At 32.3% G+C, this 21,126-nt stretch overlaps 1 protein-coding gene across 3 annotated transcripts in view; it reads right to left on the bottom strand.

Annotated features, from left to right (window-relative positions):
- The window catches only part of LOC130450717 (metabotropic glutamate receptor), a 566,010-nt gene that overhangs the window by 86,481 nt on the left and 458,403 nt on the right, over positions 1-21,126 (bottom strand). For 2 of the 3 annotated variants that reach the window (XM_056789302.1, XM_056789301.1), the window contains exons 9-10: positions 20,908-21,123; positions 579-804 (exon numbers count right to left, since the gene is read on the bottom strand). In XM_056789302.1, coding sequence (XP_056645280.1) covers positions 579-804; positions 20,908-21,123 — 442 coding nt within the window. The remainder of the gene's footprint in view (positions 1-578; positions 805-20,907; positions 21,124-21,126) is intronic. The other variant, XM_056789300.1, reaches the window with a different exon arrangement.

Here is a 21,126-nt window from a genome sequence, read left to right as displayed (position 1 = left end):
TCCACATTACTTTATTCTAGCCATAAAGTGGCTCAATGATAGGTTGGTTGAAACGGAATATTAGAATTGCCAACACGATTGCACGACTTAAGGTTTCTGCTTAGAAAATATTCGACCAAATTTTGCGTTTACTCATAATTATATATTATACAGATGAGATTACCTAAACACATTTTTACACTACCACTACGTCAACACTCACAATTTACTTTCAGTTTACTTTTTGAATTAAATCAGTTTCAGTAAATGTGGTTAACGGTAATAGGAAATTAAGGATTAATATTATCAAATCCTGACATTTAGAAAATATTCTGAGTGTACGCTCAATTGCTGTTATCACTATAAGATATAGTGATAACAGCAATTGAGTTAAGTGAGGTAGACTGATAAAAAAGAAGAATTCGATATCCTACGATAAGGCAATAAAGATATTTCAAAGTAATTCAGAACTTTGTGGACGATTTGAGATTCAATTCAATTCAATACAATATTCGCAGATTAAAGAATCAAATATTTAATTTTTACTTGAGTACACATTTTAGAGAATATAAAATGTTTATACATGCAAAGTAACTCACCTTTCTGTGTCGACGAAGGTGCTGGTGCATACGTTGACGTAGGTGCCGAGCTGGAATTATATTTTTTGTATGCTGCGCTATTCATCGTTAGTTTTCGTACATTTTTGTCAGGATGGAGAACGATGATGTAAACTTTCGGAGAATAGAGACAGACTAAAGCGACTGTAGCATTCATACTGGTCGCCACGCATAGAGTGGTCAGTTGGGTCTGCAACAAAATCGACACCTGAGACTATAAAATCAGCATTCTCTCTAAACAAATAATGATTTATTGAAAAGATTTTAGAACTACCCAAAACTATTTTCCTTATTTTTTAGGAGTTAATTTTATATCGTTTTTCATTATTATCCTTATTATTATCACGTGAAATGTTAAGCATATCAGAAGTATTTAGCGGCAGATTAGTCATTATATCAAAATAGTGTAATAATTGGTATTGCTTTGAAGAGACATTTTTCTTTTATTGCATTTTTGAACTACTAATACTTTGTTGATATCTAATGAATAATTCAACAGGTAGCCTGATGCCATTATGTTTTTTAAGCTCTAATTATTTTTTTTACTCACACAACTCACTTTAAATATTGAGATATGGCAACACTGATGTGTATATGTTAAATTCGACGTAGCCCTCATAGACATTTTTAATGGTGAGCGTACACAAAACGTAGTATCATACGAGAGCTATTTGAGTTGTTTAAAGAAACATTGATATTAGTCAGCAAATGGAACTGAATCTATGACTTTCGACGTGGATTAAACTAACATCTTATTATTTTCTCAACGTTTTTCTACACCTAAAGAAGCGGTTCAAAGCACATGTTTTGGAGGTACCTCAATCAGAATATAAAAAATGCTTCGAGAATTGGTTTGTGTATAGATCTTAATGTAGAATACTTTGAGTCATATCCAATTATGAATATTTATTTTTATTTGTCAATCTCAAAACTAAGTAGCAACCCTCGTATCCTAATTATCTACCCATGGTTAGTCATTAGTTCAAATTACGTAAATTCACGTAAATATCCTCAAATGACAAAAATGTTGAGAGAGTTGAGATTCCAAAAGGTATTGAATAATTGCCGTAGAAGTATATGAGTGTAGTTACAGCTATGTTAGATTTATATGAGTTCATGAATTCTTTAGACATCTAGATTAACTTTGTAGTTTTATCTCGAGTGTGTCTTTTATCCGGTAGTGGCAATATGCATGTTGATGCCCGATACTCGGATGGGCCTAAAAAGCAGCCATAGGTGTTAGCCTTAGAGATCTTGTTGCTCTCCTTAGTGCTAGTCCTCCCCTTCTAGTGCCACTATAGTATTTTTTGTTAGTTATCTTACTCCAGACCAGATATAGGTAAGTTAGTTTGTGTATGAGGATACCTTCGAATATTCACATCATGAGAGCTGAGGCCTCATCTTTCTTCAATGGCTTACCATACGAGCGTCAAGGTTTCCGGGATGTCCCTTCACCTCATTTCCAAGACTTCCAGAAAGTTAGCTATCCAGAACAATTACTGTGGGTTAACACTTATTGCTCTATTGCAGCTTTACTCTGTTAAGTGTCCTATTGGCCGGTCATCATATGAAAAAATTTCCAAATATAACGAGACGAACTCCAAAATAAACAATGTCAAAGAGCAAACAGTTTTCGATTTAACGGTAACCAAGTCATTAACAAAATTAATCAATTGAATCACAATTACGTATTGGATATATACTTATAGTCTCGAAGCTGACCATGGACCCTTTCTCCTAAAATCTAATATGAATGGTATTGACATTGGGGCCTCTTAAGAATGTCAACGATATGAGCCATATTTTCCCAGCCCAAAAATATGTAAATTATGTGAAACACGTTGGAGAACACTATTTTCCGTAAATCGCATCCTTTTTAGAAAGTTGTTCCGCTCCTTGCGAAGGAATCTGCTTGCTACGGAAAATCGTACTTTTCTCTACTAGTTACATAAGTAACAATTCATTAATTCGTAAAATTGAAATATTGACGCTAATCACTGATTTACGAAATAAATATGGGAATTTCATTAAATCCTGTTTCAGATATTCTATTTAGTGATGAGAATTCTACTTATACCATTTCATCCCTTCCAGTTTCATGAGTTAACTCCTAAGATTCCGTTATAGTTATTGATGGTTTATTATTACTCATTGTAGGAATTTAATAAGAATAACAATTAAGATATAGAAACGATAAAAGAATGACAGGACTCCTTCACAATAATAAAAAATTTCGACCATTATATATATAACTATTGACTTTTGACGAGATTTCGGAGGATAAAATTTCTTCATTATCTTCCAACACGAACATAAAATTTTTGAAAAAAATGACATTTCACATTATCATTATTTGGATGATATAATAGATAATAAAATAGATAAAGTACAGAGACACTGAAGAAATTTCATTTCATGGAATTGGCTATAATTTATACAGTGTATTAATAAAGTAATTAAAAATGTCGAATAAAAATGTTTGTGGAATAATTCATGCCATCTGCGTAGATCAATTAGAAGATGCACCGTTACTTCAAAACGGCCTATTTTATTCTGATTACCTGATTATCCGGTGTATCTTGAACACAATGATTAAAATAGTTCAAAGGCGATAAAGGTGAGACCTGACTGGCAACTCATTTGTTCCCTTCTCACAATTGATTGATTCTTTCAAATTTCCTTCTACAAAGGATGGTCCAATAACAGTAGTACCGATAATACCTGCTCAAACATTAACTTTCGAAAGCTTTCGTGTTCTATGTTTTCACAGCTATCTAAAATGAAAATCACTTCAATATCTACAATTTTGGCTACTAACCGCATTTAACATAAACGTAGCTTCATCGGAAATGACTATGTTATGTGTTTAATGGGTATCCACCTCCTTCATTATGACATAATTTTACTTTGCAGTGATTTTAATGATATTACAGACAAATCTTACACCAACTTTCGGTTGATAGAAGACTACTTTACTTGGAAAATAGAGATCTACCTTTTGCATTATAGGATAATTCTATTCAGCAGTGACCTTCTGTTGTCATATAGATGTATCTAATTTCAATGAGAATAATCAATGACTTCTAAATACAAATATAACAATAGAAAAACCCACTACCTTTTAAGCTGTCTTGACAGTTTTATTTGTTTGACATTTTTAATGGTACTTAGAACGTTTGTCATATGACTGTTATTTGAGTTACTTACAGATATTTGAAACATTCATCTTGGTCACAAAATGGAACTAAATCGCTAACAGGCAAAATGCTCCATAATGACGACTATATCAAAAGCTGTGATGACTCAAGGTTGGAGTAAAACTGTCTAATCATTTTCTTAGTAAGTTTATTATTATTATTATTATTGTTATTATTATTATTATTATTATTAAATCTTGAAAAAATGAAATATAAATTATCGTTATGCTGAAAAGTTATTAATTCGATTAATTTATCATGAAAAGAGAAGTGTTACTATTTGAATCACTGGTCTAATAATTCAAAATGTATTCATAGAAAAGATCTAAATCATTTAATTAAAATTTATAGTTCTATTTTGTAAATTCTAATAAAACTACAAATATTTTAATTGATTACTGCTATATATTTGAGATATAGGGACCAAGGAAAAATTAATTTTTCTCATTGGAACAAAGTTCTAAGTTGATTTCATCCTTATTTTGGATGAAGGTGAATATAAATAAGCAAATTGTCAGTGTCAATATTATATTTTGATAATTTTTTAAAAAAAACTAATTTTAAAACAGAAGAGACCTAAAATCAAGAACATTTTGATGCATTTATATATATATATATATATATATATATATATATATATATATATATATATATATATATATATATGCCAAAGTGTTAGTTTGGGGACAAAATATTTCCGTAAGTGATTGTTTGAGGACATTTTGTCAATTTGAGGACTGTCCCCAAAGTTTTTATATGCCTAACTGTTGTTTTGAGGACTTGGGCAGTTTGGGGACTATCAAATTTGGTGTTTGAGGACACTATTGAGCAAAATGGGGACCACACTGAGCAATTTGGGGACAGCATATAGCAATTCGAGGACTGAATCGAATAAGAGAACCATTGTTTATTTAGCATTAAATCCAGCAAATTTAAGGATTATTCGCGTTAGCAACTATTCTAATAGAGACTCAATCATTTGGGCGATTTTGATTTTTCTATTAAAACTTAGGAAAGTGGCTAAGATAGTCAGATGATTTTTGTTATTTGCCTAATAACAAAACCCGTTCACTCTCATCAGTTCTTGAACCAAAAATTTGAACCCCAAATTGTACTTTATAGCTACGTATCAAAATTTTCAGTTTTAGAAAATAATTAGATTTATGTTCTTTCTTGTGACATTCTCCGTCGTTAGACCAATTTATTTTATTAGGAACTTAAGTTACAGGGGTTGTAATTACAGAGATATTGATAATAGAGACGTTAGAATTGGATATTTGTACCTACCTTTGCTCTGTTATGATATCATGTTTTAGGAAAAGAGTAATGCACTGAATTTATATTTGTTTCTTTCTAACACATTGTCGCTTATGGACTGTGTGTAGAATCCTATGTTTTGGTTTGTTGTATACATGGACAAAAATTGTTACAATCAACAAAGTCTTTTGAACAGATAAAGCCTTATTTACCATGCAAATCAAAGAAACATTTTTATTCATATAATTTAATAATTTCATGAAAACCATTAAAATATTTTGAATTGTATGTATTTATGTGATGTTATAGAATATACAGTGTTAGGAATATTTCGTGGTAACTTAGGATTCAACACACGGTCCATAGGCGACAATGTGTTAGAAAGAAACAAATGTACATTCGGTGTATAGTCTAGTATCCTTATTTTAACTGTAATAATCTACGCTGACTTTAGATTGTCTATCTCACTATGTCTCTAACGCATTGGTAATGCGGTGTAACCTTTGCATTTTCCGTTGAAAGTGGGACGATTATTGTTTTACGTTAAAATCAAATGACGAACGATTTTTGTTATCATAAAAAGGAATATTGTATGGGAACATACACTTTCAACATGTAGATTGAAAATGAAGAGGAATGATAGATAAAAATAGAACAATTACGGCTCTAGACCAAATCGTTTTATTATATATTATAACATTTCACTTTCCGTACTTCGAGATGGTCTTTGTAAGCCTTTAAGGGATATAGATAAAATTTGTACAATGACAGAGAGCACAATTAAAACTGAAATCAATTCATCAGTTAATGATAAAACCTATTCGAAAAATAAATATTTCCAATATACTAATTACCATCATTTTTAGAACACACCAAAGACCAGTATCACTATTTTACTCGTTTAAAGTATTTCTTTAGTTCTTAAATAAAGTAGTGTAATGGTATAGATTTGTTTTATGCATGATCGTACAATGCCGCCTAATCGCCTAAAGGAACTGGCATATATTTCGCATATAAATGGTTTTTTGTATAGACAGACCTTTTGATGTATGAAGACCGATAGAAAGACCATTTTATTTTATAAAAGAATTTTTTTAATTGTCCTCTGCTTTTGAAAACGACAATGTATTGTGTTGATGATATTTTTAATAATAAAAGTGTGTGTATGGACCGCGGTTGGATTGCTTTTTATATAACCCTATAAAACATAAATATATAATGCAAACGCAAGAATTTATATATTTTAACACTAAAGGACAAGAAAATGAATATCTTTCTCTAATAGTTCTTGCTTAATGGGAGATATTGTAAATCTTTGTCCAGTTTCAGATGGAAGCATACTACTACTCTTTGTACATACGGTACCTCGACAATAATAGGTAATTCACTTTTCTCCTTTGGCGCATAAATACTATTAAAAAATAAACTTTTAATCACAAAATACAATACGCTTTATGTTCGAGTATAGTCTATAAAGCCAAATCACCAATAACACTTCTGATATATATATTATATTTCACCTTAATATACCTATATAATACAACCGATTTTAAGCAACAGCATTGTTGCCACTTTTTCTATTCTATTCTATTTTCGTATGCAAATATATTATAAGATTTTCAAAATCAATTCTTGTGATCTACCCATTTCTCTACAGTCTAAACTACTGAACTGATATTGATCAAATTCTGGGGAAATTTGGTGACAACACTCTTGATGTATAGTGCAAAATATAATTTGTACCTAAAAATTTGCATCCACCTATGAACACTTTCGTTCTAAAGTACTATGCAATTTCATTCTTTGTTATTGAATCTTCAACTTTCTGGAAGGTGTTTAATACTGCCACTAAGCTACAACGTCATATTTTGTATAAAAAAAGTCATTATATTGTGTATGTATGTTGTACCCCGTATATATGTGAAATGAGAATCATTTCCTTATCTATTCACGTATTCACTAAATTGCTAAACAAAAACACAAAACAAATTTTATATAGGTACCTACATAATTTAATATATGATTTTTGTTTTCTCTTTATCACTCTGTAAGCTGAGCAAAATCAACGTAACATAAATTTACGGGTTTGTATTGTAAAATCACCGTATAAAGTTTTACGGACATATGTCTTATAATAGTTCATTTATCAAGCAAAACTATCATAATCCCTTGTACGAGACATATTTCAAACTTAGTTGGAAATATGCGTTTTTTATAAGCACATACAATTTTTTATTTAAGAATACCTAACGCAAATAGGCAAATATCTCTCCACACTTTTTCTGTATAACCATTATTTTAGGCGGTATGATTAAATCCACGATTTTCTCCAAAATTATAAAACTTCTGGTTTGTAGGTTTAATTAAGAGTGCCAAAAATTCCTACTTGGCGATTGTTTTACGTTCTACTAGACAAATATGAAAGAATGCGAATAAAAAAACTCCCCTCTGTTTATGTATTGTTTTTGTCGATATCAGAGAGCTTTGTTGTCGCTTAGACCGCGTTTTTATCTGTAACGTTCGAATTACAGTTATTCATTTTTCAATTTTAAATAGGTAAGGTATATCAAGAATAAATCGTGGGGTTAATACAACAACTAGGTAACTACAATTCAGCTGTTTCGAGAAAAACGCAAATTAAAGTTTTGCTAAGATTTCGAAAGATTGTGGAGACTAAACTAAAAGTTATTTTACTATCATTTCTGGATTATATTTAATTAGAAGTATTTATGTCTCGTTTTGACCACAATTTTGTAAGAATTGACGAAAAACAGTCCTTGAAATTTAATGTATCCTAAAAAAAAATCAGTTACCTAGTTTTAGCAATAAGGATATTTTTGATGTTGAGTTAGAAGTACTTACATACCAAATGATCAATATTGTTTTTAATAAATGATTTTTCATATCCAATTCAGGAAGCCTTCACAGCACAATGTTAGAGTCAAACTAAATAATTCAAAAACATTAAGCAAGCAGGGTAGTAAATGAATAGTTTATTTAGTATTTATAAGTTTTTATTTACAGTAATGTTAATAATATTTTTTTACAAGCAACAAATCAAAATCGATAAAATCAAACGATGTTATTTAATTAAATTTACAAAGTTAAAAATAAAAATTGAGCAAAAACAAAATAGTAATAACAAATTATAGATTTTCGTTGTCAGAATCATCAAAATCGCATTCGGGCTCGCCGACATCTCCATCATGAGGCAGATCTAGGTAAAATTGTTTGTACCTATCTCCGAGTGCTGGGGGCTTTAGCGAGAACAAGGAAACCAGATCCCTGTGTTTCAAGGAGGTGATTGGGATTGGTTGGTCATACCGCTGCTTCAGCTGTGACAATGTGTGCCGACGGCTTCTTTTATTAAAATCTAAGACTTTAAATGGTTCATCAAAATTCTCCCTGAATCTCATCTTATACGCTTCGGATTTTTCGAAACGCATCCAGCTCATTTTTTGCCACCGCACTTCCTCTGAGTCTTCACCCTTCTTCCGGTTCGTGAGATTTTCCTTCATAAAAAGCTTCTAATCATTGATATTTTCGATCTGAAGATCGAACACTTGGTAGGGTTTGTCCCCTTTTCTTCTTGCGCTTCTTGCGATTTGCTTCAAGTCTTCCGGCTACGACGCTTTGCCTACTCTTTGCAGCTCGGTGGCTACAGCTGAATGCATAGAGTCACACTCCATCTGTGTGTGGCCCGGGACTAGAAATTTCATATCGATGACTGATATGTTTTGTAGCTCCTGCACAGCAAGCATGAACATTGTTGCGATGAACTGATTAAGATTTTGCCCACCACATCTGTCACTGTAAAATACTACGTTTTTTACGTTACTGGGGAGGCCTTTTAAAAACAAGTGAACGCAACTTGCTATTTCACAGATTCCTCTACCTCCTTGGGTCTGGTCCCACATGTAGCAAAAACCTTGCTGCGAGTTCAGTGTGTATATCGTAAAGTTGTAAGTAGCGAGTCTTCGTTTATAATATAGAGCATTGTTAGCTGGATCAGATGGTACGAGAAGTACTTTCTGCAAATCGAAATTAGCACATACAGATTCCCCATTAGAATTTTGTGCCTCTTCTTTGTCTTTCATTTTTTCGGCACGAGCTCTATCTTTTAGCTGTAAGTGCTTTGTATACTCTTCCTTCAAGGTTTCTTTCTCGTTTGATGAAGCATTGGTGTAATGAGAGCAAACTCGGCACTGATCCTTTTTTGGATGATGGAATCCCAAATTGTAGCATTCGTTAAAAATTTTTTGATAAAAAGGTAAAGTTGCCTTCGGTTCACCATTTTCACTACAAACCTAAATGTACAAGTTGTACATTCTTTTAATGTTTAGACTCTGATCCAGGTAAAGGCGCTTGGTGGTTACGCGACAGTAATGAGACGGCATGACAGGGAAACATTCTATGTGTGCTTTTACATTTTAAACAATAGCTGGTGGAGTTTGCTTCTTGATGTGTCTTCCTCTCTTATCTTCTTGATTTGTATTTTCTGTGGTTCGCTTTTTCATCGCTATGTCTACAACATCTTTTTTAATGCCCAAAGTATTGAGGAACATTGTCTTACACACTTTCACTTTTTTTCCCTGGCTGGGAAGATAGAATGTGACGGTAAAATTGCGTTTTGAATTATCGGCTGTTATACGCTTTTTAGTCAATTTTTCAGTGTTGGCGTGAATAAAATCCCTTTGCCTGCTGTATTCTCCTAATGCATAATAGGCTGAAAAAATCCTATTTCGCTCCTCTTCCGAGATTTTTCCGTTGCATTGGCTCTTGCAGTTTTGGCACGGGGGTTTCATTTGGACAGCAGGAATGACTTTCTTCCGAGAAGAGAAATAGGATTCGCCCCTAGCCCTCTTTTCCTTGCTTATAGTCCTTGCTCATTTTTGTTGACATCTAAGCCGTTTTCGAGGTTTTGCCGTTGTCTCTGGAAACACCTCCATTCCATCGAGACGTCCACTGTTGCTCTTCACTTTTGGGATCCGATGTGTATGGAGATTGTCAGTGTCACTTATAGAGGTTTCGTCTGTAGACATTTCATCGGGGCAAAATTCAGAGTGGTCTGATGAGAACAAAGGCTCTTCATCAACTCCATCATCCGAATCACAATTTAAGTTGAGAGTGTCGACTTTCTCACCTGGTCTTGTAGTGTTGGTTTCAGCCGAATGACTGGGCCCAGGGATGGAATTGCTATCGTATGATGTACCATTTAAATTCCCCATTTCTTCTGGTTGTACCGCTAGTAACGAGAAATATAAAATTAGAATAATTGATTGTAAACCACTACATAAGTAAAGTGTTTGATGAATAGTTACTCACAAGTCTCTCCAGTAAGGTTATTTCCTCTGTGATCTTCTGGTATTGCGTGATGACGAGAGGATGGACTACATGATCTGGCTTCTGATTTCAATCTGCAGTCGTTACCTACATCAATATAAATGAATGTAAATTGTAAAATTATGATATATTTTCTTAATGTAATTTAAAACCGGAACGGGGGCCCTTGCAAGGATTACATGAATAGTAGATAGAATTAGAAAAAAATAGTAGATAGAAAAAAAAATTTAAATTCTTGCATGACGAAAATTTGAATGAAAAAATGTATACAACGTAAATTGAAAAAAATTAAAATGTGAATCGAATCCGTTTTGAAATCAATAAAAAATAAAATACTGAGAGGTACTTCAACCCGGCACCTGCATCAAGCATTTTCTGATATAACTATGCGAGCGGTGATAAGATATCAACCAAAATCAACCGGTCTCAACTGAAACTCAAAATTTTCTAAGATGTGAGAAGAAAACCAAAGTTAAAATTGCAGTATTGAATTGTAAACACATTACAATTAAATTTTAATACGGTGTCCTTGATTGCTTTCTATGCTTACCGTGCCGCCAAAGATCACATCAAAGGAATCGCCGCCATTAACCCGGTAGAATTCGTTGCACGGCTTAACCTATTAGCTGCGCTGTTTTCGTCTTTTTCAAATACGTTTGAACCTAAGTGCATCTAAATCCAAATGTTCCGAAATGATGATTCAATAATAATGTGATGATCCAATAATAATGACCGGAATAAATTCGTGTTTATGAAATAAGTGACAAACCGATTAAGGCACGCTAACCAAACGACTATTCCGATAATTTTAATTTCGGCATTCTATTTCATTGCTGTGTAAGTTCTAGTCTAAAAATCCTTTTAAACACTCTTTGATATTGACAAAATGAGTTGTTATCCACAATTTCCTAAGTAAATTATTGAGTCGGTAACGGTATTAAAATACCGTTACCGACGTGAATTGAGTAATAAAATTATACTTACTTATGTTGATGTTGCATAATTGCATAATACGTCTTGTTCTTGAAGACATCTTCGAGTTTTAGAAGAATAAAGCACTAATAAAGAGTTAAAGAAAAATAATATCACACACTGTTAACATCCAACTAGCTCGAAATTGTAGAAAACCTTACCTTAACCTTACCAAGACAACTAGAGCCACCTGTTGACGAAAATCAAGCCCCAGTCTTATAGTGCTACAACTAGACATGTTGAGTTGCCTACTTGTTGCTTCAATCTTGCAGTTCTGCTAAGTTGAACAACTAGATAAGTGAACTTATCTAGTTGTAGATCGAACATTTTTTCTGATCATCAACTTATATAGTTTTGAAAACTCTAAGTAACTCCTGTAAAATGTTTACAACAGATACCTAGTTGTAGTATGGTGTGGACCTCACCTAATGGGATTTATCAGTGCACTTACCCAGATTTCGCCAAATTTGTAGTTACCTAGTTGTAGTACTCACCCCACAAAATATATTAGAAACATATACAGTGCTTTTCAGATAAAAGTATCCACCTTTAATAACTTTTGTAATACTGGTATTTAGAAAAAATCAAAAAACACGTCAATTTATGTTGGAAGGGGCAAGCATTATGGCTTATTTAAACTTACTGGAAAAGTCACCCCCTCACCCCTAGCAGCATCCCCTTTATTTTTTTAAATTACTTGTCATATTTTTTATGTAAAATTTGGATACTCCTCTTTGAGCTGATTTCAAAAATGTATAATACTTGTAGGTTAAAGTGGTTAGTTTATGAGATAAACAATTTTTCTTTTAAGAGCACAAATTTTACTTATTATTTACTTTCACCTTATTTGCCTGTACTAAAATGGGTTGTACAACAGTTCAAACTCTTTAATCTTTTTAACTGTGCTATTTATTATGAAGTTACAATAAGTGTTCAAAATGAGTACCATTCACTTCCATACAATGTTATAATCTATTTTGAAATGCCTCTCTGACATTGCTTAATACGGCTGGATTTAATTGTCGACATTCATTTTCTATCCTCTCCCGTAAATCATCCAGAGATTCTGGTTGGGTAGCATAAACTTTTGTTTTTAAATACCCCCATAAAAAGAAGTCTAGGGGTGTTAAATTCGGTGACCTAGGTGGCCACTCCATCATCTGCCCCCTTCTACCTATCCAACGAGCGGGGAATGTTTCGTTTAAAAATTGTCGGACAGGCATAGCATAGTGTGGGGGAGCTCCGTCTTGTTGAAATACCAGTAAATCTTCGGAAAGGTTATCATCATTTTCTATTATTGTTGTAATACGTAGGTCAACCCCTTCCCTGAGTAACTCAAGATATGATTCACCATTTAAATTTCCGTTGATGAAGAAAGGTCCGACAATGTGGTCACCTAGGATACCACACCAAACGTTTAACTTTTGGGGATGTTGTGTATGGAATTCACGCATAATATGTGGATCACTTTCAGCCCAATTTCTACAATTATGCCTCCTTACTAAGCCATTTAATGACCATGAGCATTCATCAGAAAAGCAAATATTGTTTAACAATTGTGGATTGTTATTGATAATTTGCGTCATTGATTCGCAAAACTCTAGACGACGATCAAAATCATCTTCATTCAACTCGTGCACCAACTTAACTTTGTATGGGTGGTACTTGAATTTATGTAGAACTCGGAAAACTGTAGAAGATGAAACACCGATCGCTCTACTTATTGTTGACAACGATTGGGGTTGTTGAGCCTCTAAGCTGACTTGCCCTAAAATTGCCACTTGGATTGCTTCGTTATTTACGAGTCCCTCTCGCTTATGCACTTATTGCAAACAGACCCTGTTGTGGTAAATTTCTCCATCAGTTGAATTACATACTTATGAGTTGCATGTCTTCCGTCATGTAATCCGTTAAATATTCTAGCAGCAGCTATTGCACAATTATTATTTTGGTAGTATAAACCTACAATTTCAATTCTTTCTTGCAAAGAGTAAACTAAACCATTTCAGAGAAACAAAATAGATAATGTATCAAATTACACTATCAATAGTGACTACAAATTCTAGTTGACAATGTCAAACTTTAATAAAAAGTAGAGTTTTTTGTTGTTTGGATTTTTTAAGTAGAATAAATAGCACAGTTAAAAAGATTAAAGAGTTTGAACTGTTGTACAACCCATTTTAGTACAGGCAAATAAGGTGAAAGTAAATAATAAGTAAAATTTGTGCTCTTAAAAGAAAAATTGTTTATCTCATAAACTAACCACTTTAACCTACAAGTATTATACATTTTTGAAATCAGCTCAAAGAGGAGTATCCAAATTTTACATAAAAAATATGAAAAGTAATTTAAAAAAATAAAGGGGATGCTGCTAGGGGTGAGGGGGTGGCTTTTCCAGTAAGTTTAAATAAGCCATAATGCTTGCCCCTTCCAACATAAATTGACGTGTTTTTTGATTTTTTCTAAATACCAGTATTACAAAAGTTATTAAAGGTGGATACTTTTATCTGAAAAGCACTGTATATTTGGGTACAGTGGAATCGATTTTACAGCGGTTTAAGTGAGTGAATGTCACCAAATGACCAATTGACAGGCATCTTCGTAATCAGTAGAATTTTAAATATTTCTTGTTTTGTCATATTATAAAGAACTAATCGCATCGACTCAATTCCGAGTTGCATTTACCTCTAAAATTTGGCAAAAAATACTGTTTTCCAACGTGTTTCACACAATATTTTTTCTAATTTTTAATTGGATGTGATTATTTGAATTCAAATTTAAAGTACTTGAAATGTATAATACGCTTTTATCTGAGACATAAACCAAATAATATGGAGGGCTCTGGAGAAAAATTGATAACGAATTAGAGTATGGTAAATTACCCTGGGGGGGGGGATGTGAAGAAGAAAAAGGTACTTATTAGGTATTGTGCAATGGGCGTGTATAAATTTACAAAAGAAGCTAGGTATGATGAAATGAGTAAAAACAGCAAAGGATAAAGGATAAATAGTTGGATTGAGCTTGTGCAAAACAAGTAAAAGAGAGAACGGTTGGAAAATTGATGTTATATGGGCAATCCAATTTGGTGGTCGATATCTCCGATTTTCACAGACCTAATTTTCATATAACATTGGTAGTAAATGAAGTAATTTTTTTCGCATTTATGGATATTTAGCGATGTAAACGTGACAATATCAGTTCAATTTGGTTAAAACGTGTTAAGCTTAAAACATATATTTAAAGAATGTTGGTTCTCCAATCCTGCTATTTCTATTGAGTAAGATAAAGTATTTTTTGCATTGATTACTATCTTATGAAAATAAATTTTGGAAATATTTGGCTGGTTTGAAACTGGTTCTGAAATTTCATAATTTTGAAAAAGGAATAAACTCTTAATTCTCTCTCTCCTGGGGAACAAATCCAATACGCAGAATATTTGTCATTTATTACTTACTGGCCGTTATAATAAGTTTACAAAACATCATGCGATCGTTGTATCAGTTGGCTCCACCTCCATGCGTGTGGGAATCAATTTAATGTTGCGCAATGGAAAAATTGAAACAGAGATCAAAGGTGCCGACCACGAGTGAACAATTGCTGTAAACTGTGACTTAAATAAGTCATACGATTTAAGTTTATCTTTGCCAACACCAAAGTCCGTCAAAATTCAAGTTAACTAGTCCATCTAACTGCATGACATGAAAAATTATTAAAAACGAAGTTACAATGATTATTTTGTGAAACACTGTTCCTACTCTCACAATAACTCGTTTTGTAGCACGAGTACTACAAAAAGTAAAAATTTATTATAATAATAAAATGACATTAGTATCATTACCTATTTTGTGTTCATTATCTTTGTACTAAAGTGATATGTGTAAGATGTATAAAGTTTGAATCTCAAATTTCAAGTCTTGGTTTGACTCATCGTAAAATTAACTATAAAATGTAAAATAAAAATACATACAATGACCAACTGTATGATACTAAAAATTTCTAAAAAAAATTTCAAAGAATTTCAATTGTATCACTGTAAATAATGATATACCTAATAAAGTCTCTTATAAACACGAACTACAGAAGTAATTTCTTAATAATTCACATATATACAAAATTTACTCTGTGACATCGGAAACAGATTCACAAAATAACCATTTCAGCAACGTTTTTGGTAACTTTTTATACAGTTTAACTCATGGCTGACAGACTAAAATTTATAGCTAACATTGGATATTTGGTAGGTATTCGGGTAATCATCCCCCTTCACATAAGATTATGGAATTTAGAAGAGAAAGAAAAATCAGTTTCAACCTAAAATACACTAACACTCAATAATAATAGAATGCACAAACTCATTTTAAATTTTTTTAAAATATTAGTAGTGTCAGGAATCAATTGAAGGCGCCTATGGGAATGAAATACTATAACAAATATTACGTTGAATTATGCTAAGCAAATACTACAGCGTTATTTTTGACGAAACGACAGATGGTTGCCACGCATCACAAATGTCTATTGACTCACAAAAAAGTTTGGTAGGATTCATTGACTGTCATGCTAGTAATTCAGGAAGTACGACTCATGAGACCTACTTTGGTGGTGAAGTACTGGATAATACTATAACAACATTATAGGGGCTGATACATGCAACTTATTGTTAGGTGAACAAAAGGGAGCTGTTACAGTACTGATGATGCTTTTCTTCATATGTAATTGTGTCTTTATACTCTTTATACTTTATACCGTATACATTTATACCGTATAAGTTTGTTTGAGGACCTAACATTTTTGATATGTAAATGTGTATTTGGATCACTGGAAATATATATATATATATATATATATATATATATATATATGTATATATATATATATATATATATATATATATATATATATATATATATATATATATATATATATATATATGTATATATATATATATATATATATATATATATATATATATATATATATATATATATATATATATATATATATATGAGAGATCACTCCAAATTGTATATTTTTTTATATAAGCCACTTTTGCCGAATCTGTATTCCTAATACCTAAATCCAACTACTTTTTCCAACCACTTTTCAGATATTTCATTATTTTTTTTAAATAACCGTAATCAACAATTAAGTGAAGCGAAGGTCTACATTCTTAGAACTTATGTTGACATTCAGGTATTTTTCCATAAGTAAGTAATAACGAATAGCATTGAATGATTATCGGTACATCTTGGAAAATAACTTATCATTTATATTACGAAGGTTTTTCAGAAAGCGGTTTTAGAATTAAAACAAAAAATTGAGCACAAGTGACAAAATAAACAAAACAGAAATTTAATTCAAGTCCTAACTATTCATTTTCACATCAAATAATTTATGAGGGCTATGCAGAAAATGAGTGACCACAATTATTCTACTTTCGATACAGTCGCCAAGTATCTAATGACGTGCACCTACAACTCTTTTTTATCGCTGAAACGTTGCTAGCTAGTTTTATATATACTAAGGAATAAGTGAAACTTCATATGTAATTTCAGGACTATAGGGTGTATGAGGGAAAGACATTTTAATGAATTAAAGAGTTGTGCAATCATTGTTATGCACAAATAATGTCAACTTTTCTCGATGGTTATTTTGAACTGATGTCATAAGCATACATAAATTTTGACAGTATACCTCAGAGTTTGTTGTGGCACCGAGTTCGGTTCCATAGTGAAAATATTTGCGATCATTTTCTTGGTTTTCATTTTCTTATTTCATGAACATGAACAATTGACGTATCTCACTTACGTCTTTTCAGTAATATCTGTTGTAGGCGTCCTGAAATGTCAAATCTGTACCCATTCGCCAACTTTCTAGATGTACGTGAGCAATTTTGGCACCCGTTTAACACAAAAGTCGCAGTAATCTGGTTTATTTCACAGTTTCAAGCAATAAAGTCTGTGTAATATGTGGAAGATTTGGAGTAAATCTTTATAGCAGTCATAGTGATCAGACCTACTTTCTGGACAGCCCTTAAATTTTATTTTGTAAATGGCTTGGAAATACCTCAATTTCCATGTAAATTGAAATACCTGAATTTCAGAGAGCCCACTCAGGTATGCGAGCTGGTCAATGAAATAGACCCTGTTTGGGAATCCCTCCGCCCTTAATCTGAGCAGCAAGTCCAACGTTTCAATAGCTTGCTCCATCTTGCTAATATAAACCTGAAGCTGTTTCCAAATTTATAAGAGTATATCACAGTATAGCTCCGTGTGAAATGTGAAAACATCTTGTTCCATTAAAAACTCGTGGGAAAAATTTTATCATTCTAGGACACTCAGAAAACGGAAAGCATTAAATAACTTAGCTTCTTAAGAACACACAACTTGTTTTGCTGTGTTCTCATATTATTAGCTTTAATCAAAACCATCAGAACAATTCTTTCTCTCTAAACTTTCCAGCTTTAGGGCCATACTGATTACTCCGGTAAGTTCCGAGGGCCAAAACCATATTATCATTGTTGCCGGTGGTAAAAAGTGAAATAGTCCACTGATGGAAAAAAAGTCCACAAAACGGCAACACTGCATATTATTAATTTTCCTGTAATTATCTGTAATTTCTAGATTAGTCGTAGAGTACGAGCCATGAGGAGTAACGTGACACGACATCTAGTGGACACAAGCGGAAATAGGTAGTACCTTCTATCGCTAACAAATGGCGCTAGTTAGCATTCTATGTTGATTTGACAAAACATCTGAACGAACTGAATTTGAGATTGCAAGGAGAAAACCAGCATCTTTCCTGATTTGTACACTAATATCAAATCATTCCGGAAGAAATTGATACTGTTTCAATCACAACTACAAAGTTAATGTTTTTCACATTTTAAAACATGTGAAATAATCAGCCCCACCACTGAGACTGAGTTTCCTATCGATTTTGCAATCGAAACTTTGAGTGCTTTGAAAATAAATTTTGATACTCGTTTCTCGGACTTTGATGCCATTGCGAATCAAACTAAGATTTTTCAGAATCCTTCTGATACTGACATTGAAACCCTAGCCCCGGAACTTCAAATGGAAATGATTGATCTACAGTGCAGTGATATAATTAAGAACAAATATCAAAACTCATCTTTGTTGGAATTTTATTTATTTGTCATTATGCTTGTTATAAGTTATGTTTTTATTTAAAATCTATAAAATGTTAGTTGGATTCATTTCAACAATTTGTTAGTTATTATATACTGAAGTTAAATTTTCTGCATATTGTACATGTCTTTACTCATTACAATTCTGTGTTTCTTTATCCAACTCATCACAAAAACAATAACAATAAGCCTACAACAATGTTGTGAGTAGTAAGCCCATGACCATATCAATGTAGATGTCTAAGATCCCACCGCTTGATCTTTCAGGTATCTTCTTTGGATGAAATTAATTTTAAAGGATGTATGGAATGGATTAGAATAGGTTGCCTTGTGAAAATTAGCCGCAATTACCTGTAATTAATTTTAATGTCATTAATATACTAATATGATTTGCAGCTATATATTTTTTCGATCAATCTTACAGCATTTGAAATAAAATGATGTCAAAAATCAAAATAAAAATGGTTGTCAGCTCTCAGTCGACCGCTGCATTAGGGTTGCCAGGTGTAAACAGGTATATTATTGTTAATTAACTACATTCACAGTTTTTTTTTAAATTTTCATGGAAAGTTTTATAAACATTGAACATGAAAAGCCATGGATGCCAATTGCACAATGGCCGTAAACAGAGGTTGTCATGATTTATGTGAACGAATCTCGCTCCAAGTACGTGGAAACGCAAGAGAGAAGATGCACGCACTGTTACGTGCTGTTAACAAATGTATAAAGCTGTGAAAATTAAGTTTTATTATTTTTTCACTGATTATTTATTAAACATAAATTTTTGGGCATAATGAAATGAAACTACGATATGCCTAAACTGCACATAAACTGTATAAGTGTCGCAGCTGCTAAGCTTTGTCCTTATTCATCGCACGTAAAAATGCGTGCATCATGACAACCTCTGTTTGCGGCCATTGTGCAACTGGCAACAATGGATTTTAATGTTCAATGTATATAACATTTCAATTTTACATAAAAATTAAAAAAAAACTGAGGGCGGGCAACCATTTTTATTTTGATTTGTGACATCATTTTATTTCAAATGCTGTAAGATTGATTGAAAAAAACATATAGCTGCACATCTTATTATTATATTAATGACATTAAAATCAATTACAGGTAATTGCGGCCAATTTTTACAAGGCAACCTATGCTTAATCCATTCCATACATCCTCAAGATTCCTTTAAAATTAATTTCTTAAAAAAAAGAAACCTTCAAGATCAAACGGTGGGATCTTAGACTATGAGGGTGATTTCACTACTACCACTACCCTCAACATGCGTCTCGATAACCAAGTTATCGACTTTAGACTGAAAGTAAACTAGGGTTTGATTTAAATATCACCAACAGTGTCAGAAATTCCCACTCAACTTACCTTCATTTCATATTTTCATTAATATTCAATTTTTCCTTGAAATCAATTATGGGCACTTTCAAAAATGGGATAGTGTTTTTATTATTTACTGAATAAAAAATATTGTTAAACTAGTAACTGATAATAAATTATTTTTAATTACACAAAATGAAATGAAATGAAATGAAATTATTTTTGGAATTTGATAAAAATTGTAAACATTTTGGAAAGTTATAAATTTAAGTATGAGAAACGTTTCACATAAACTGAAGGTTTTAAAAGACAATATATAAATATTTTCAAATCTGTAGAACCACAATCCAAAACTCGGCCATTCTGGTTACATGTAAACTAATTCTAAATAGTTAAGCAATAAATACTAATGGTTGCGAATGGTGTCGTCATATCACTATGAAGAATAGAAATCCAATTGCTGATTCAATAATCAATCAACATTCATGCAAATACTGGAATCAAAGTTAGTACAGTACAAGAACAGAAAGAAAAAAACTGAATCGTTAATTGGAGGTTCTTTTCTACCTTTGGACTAATGGGATGTTCTGATGTCTCACTCCGTTGACGATCTCAATCAATAAAAGAGAAATGTTAAATCATGACCGAGGTAGGTATGTGAAACTTCCAATCACCAAAGAAAGATTAACAATAATGGTAATCGATAACTCGACAATCGATTTCGTCAAAACATGCAGTCGCTATATTTTCACAGTTGGTTGAGCTGAATCCACTTACATAAAGTTATTTTAAAATTTGATCAAAATGGCTTTCAGCAATATTCAACTACGCTACGTCAGAAATCAACGGGGGTTAATGAGCGACTTACCACGACAGCGGAATTCTGATATAAAACCTGAATAATGTTAACCAACAATAAAATAATAGAATAACTAATATTCTATTTATTTCCCATATTGAAATATATTTTAGCGTTAAAGTTAAATTCCTTTCTATTGGAAGATATTGATAATGACAGTGGTATTTCGCTAAATAATGTTGAATTTATGTAGAAAACACTCACCTCATAAGCGTTTCCTGTTCCAAAGTAAATTGGAATAAATGCCAGCCATATGATGCAAGTAGTGTACATGGTGAACCCAATAAACTTAGACTCGTTGAAATTTTCTGGTATTTTTCGAGTTTTTACTGCGTATACTGTACAAGTTGTGATCAAAACCATATTATACAGCTGACTGAATAAGAACGACATATCCTGGATCTTGCACTTTAGAATAACCTG

This window comes from Diorhabda sublineata, chromosome X, assembly GCF_026230105.1.
Source record: "Diorhabda sublineata isolate icDioSubl1.1 chromosome X, icDioSubl1.1, whole genome shotgun sequence".
Taxonomy (NCBI): domain Eukaryota; kingdom Metazoa; phylum Arthropoda; class Insecta; order Coleoptera; family Chrysomelidae; genus Diorhabda; species Diorhabda sublineata.
The sequence above is the reverse complement of the archived record's forward strand: the minus strand, read 5'-3'. Positions and strand labels throughout refer to the sequence as shown.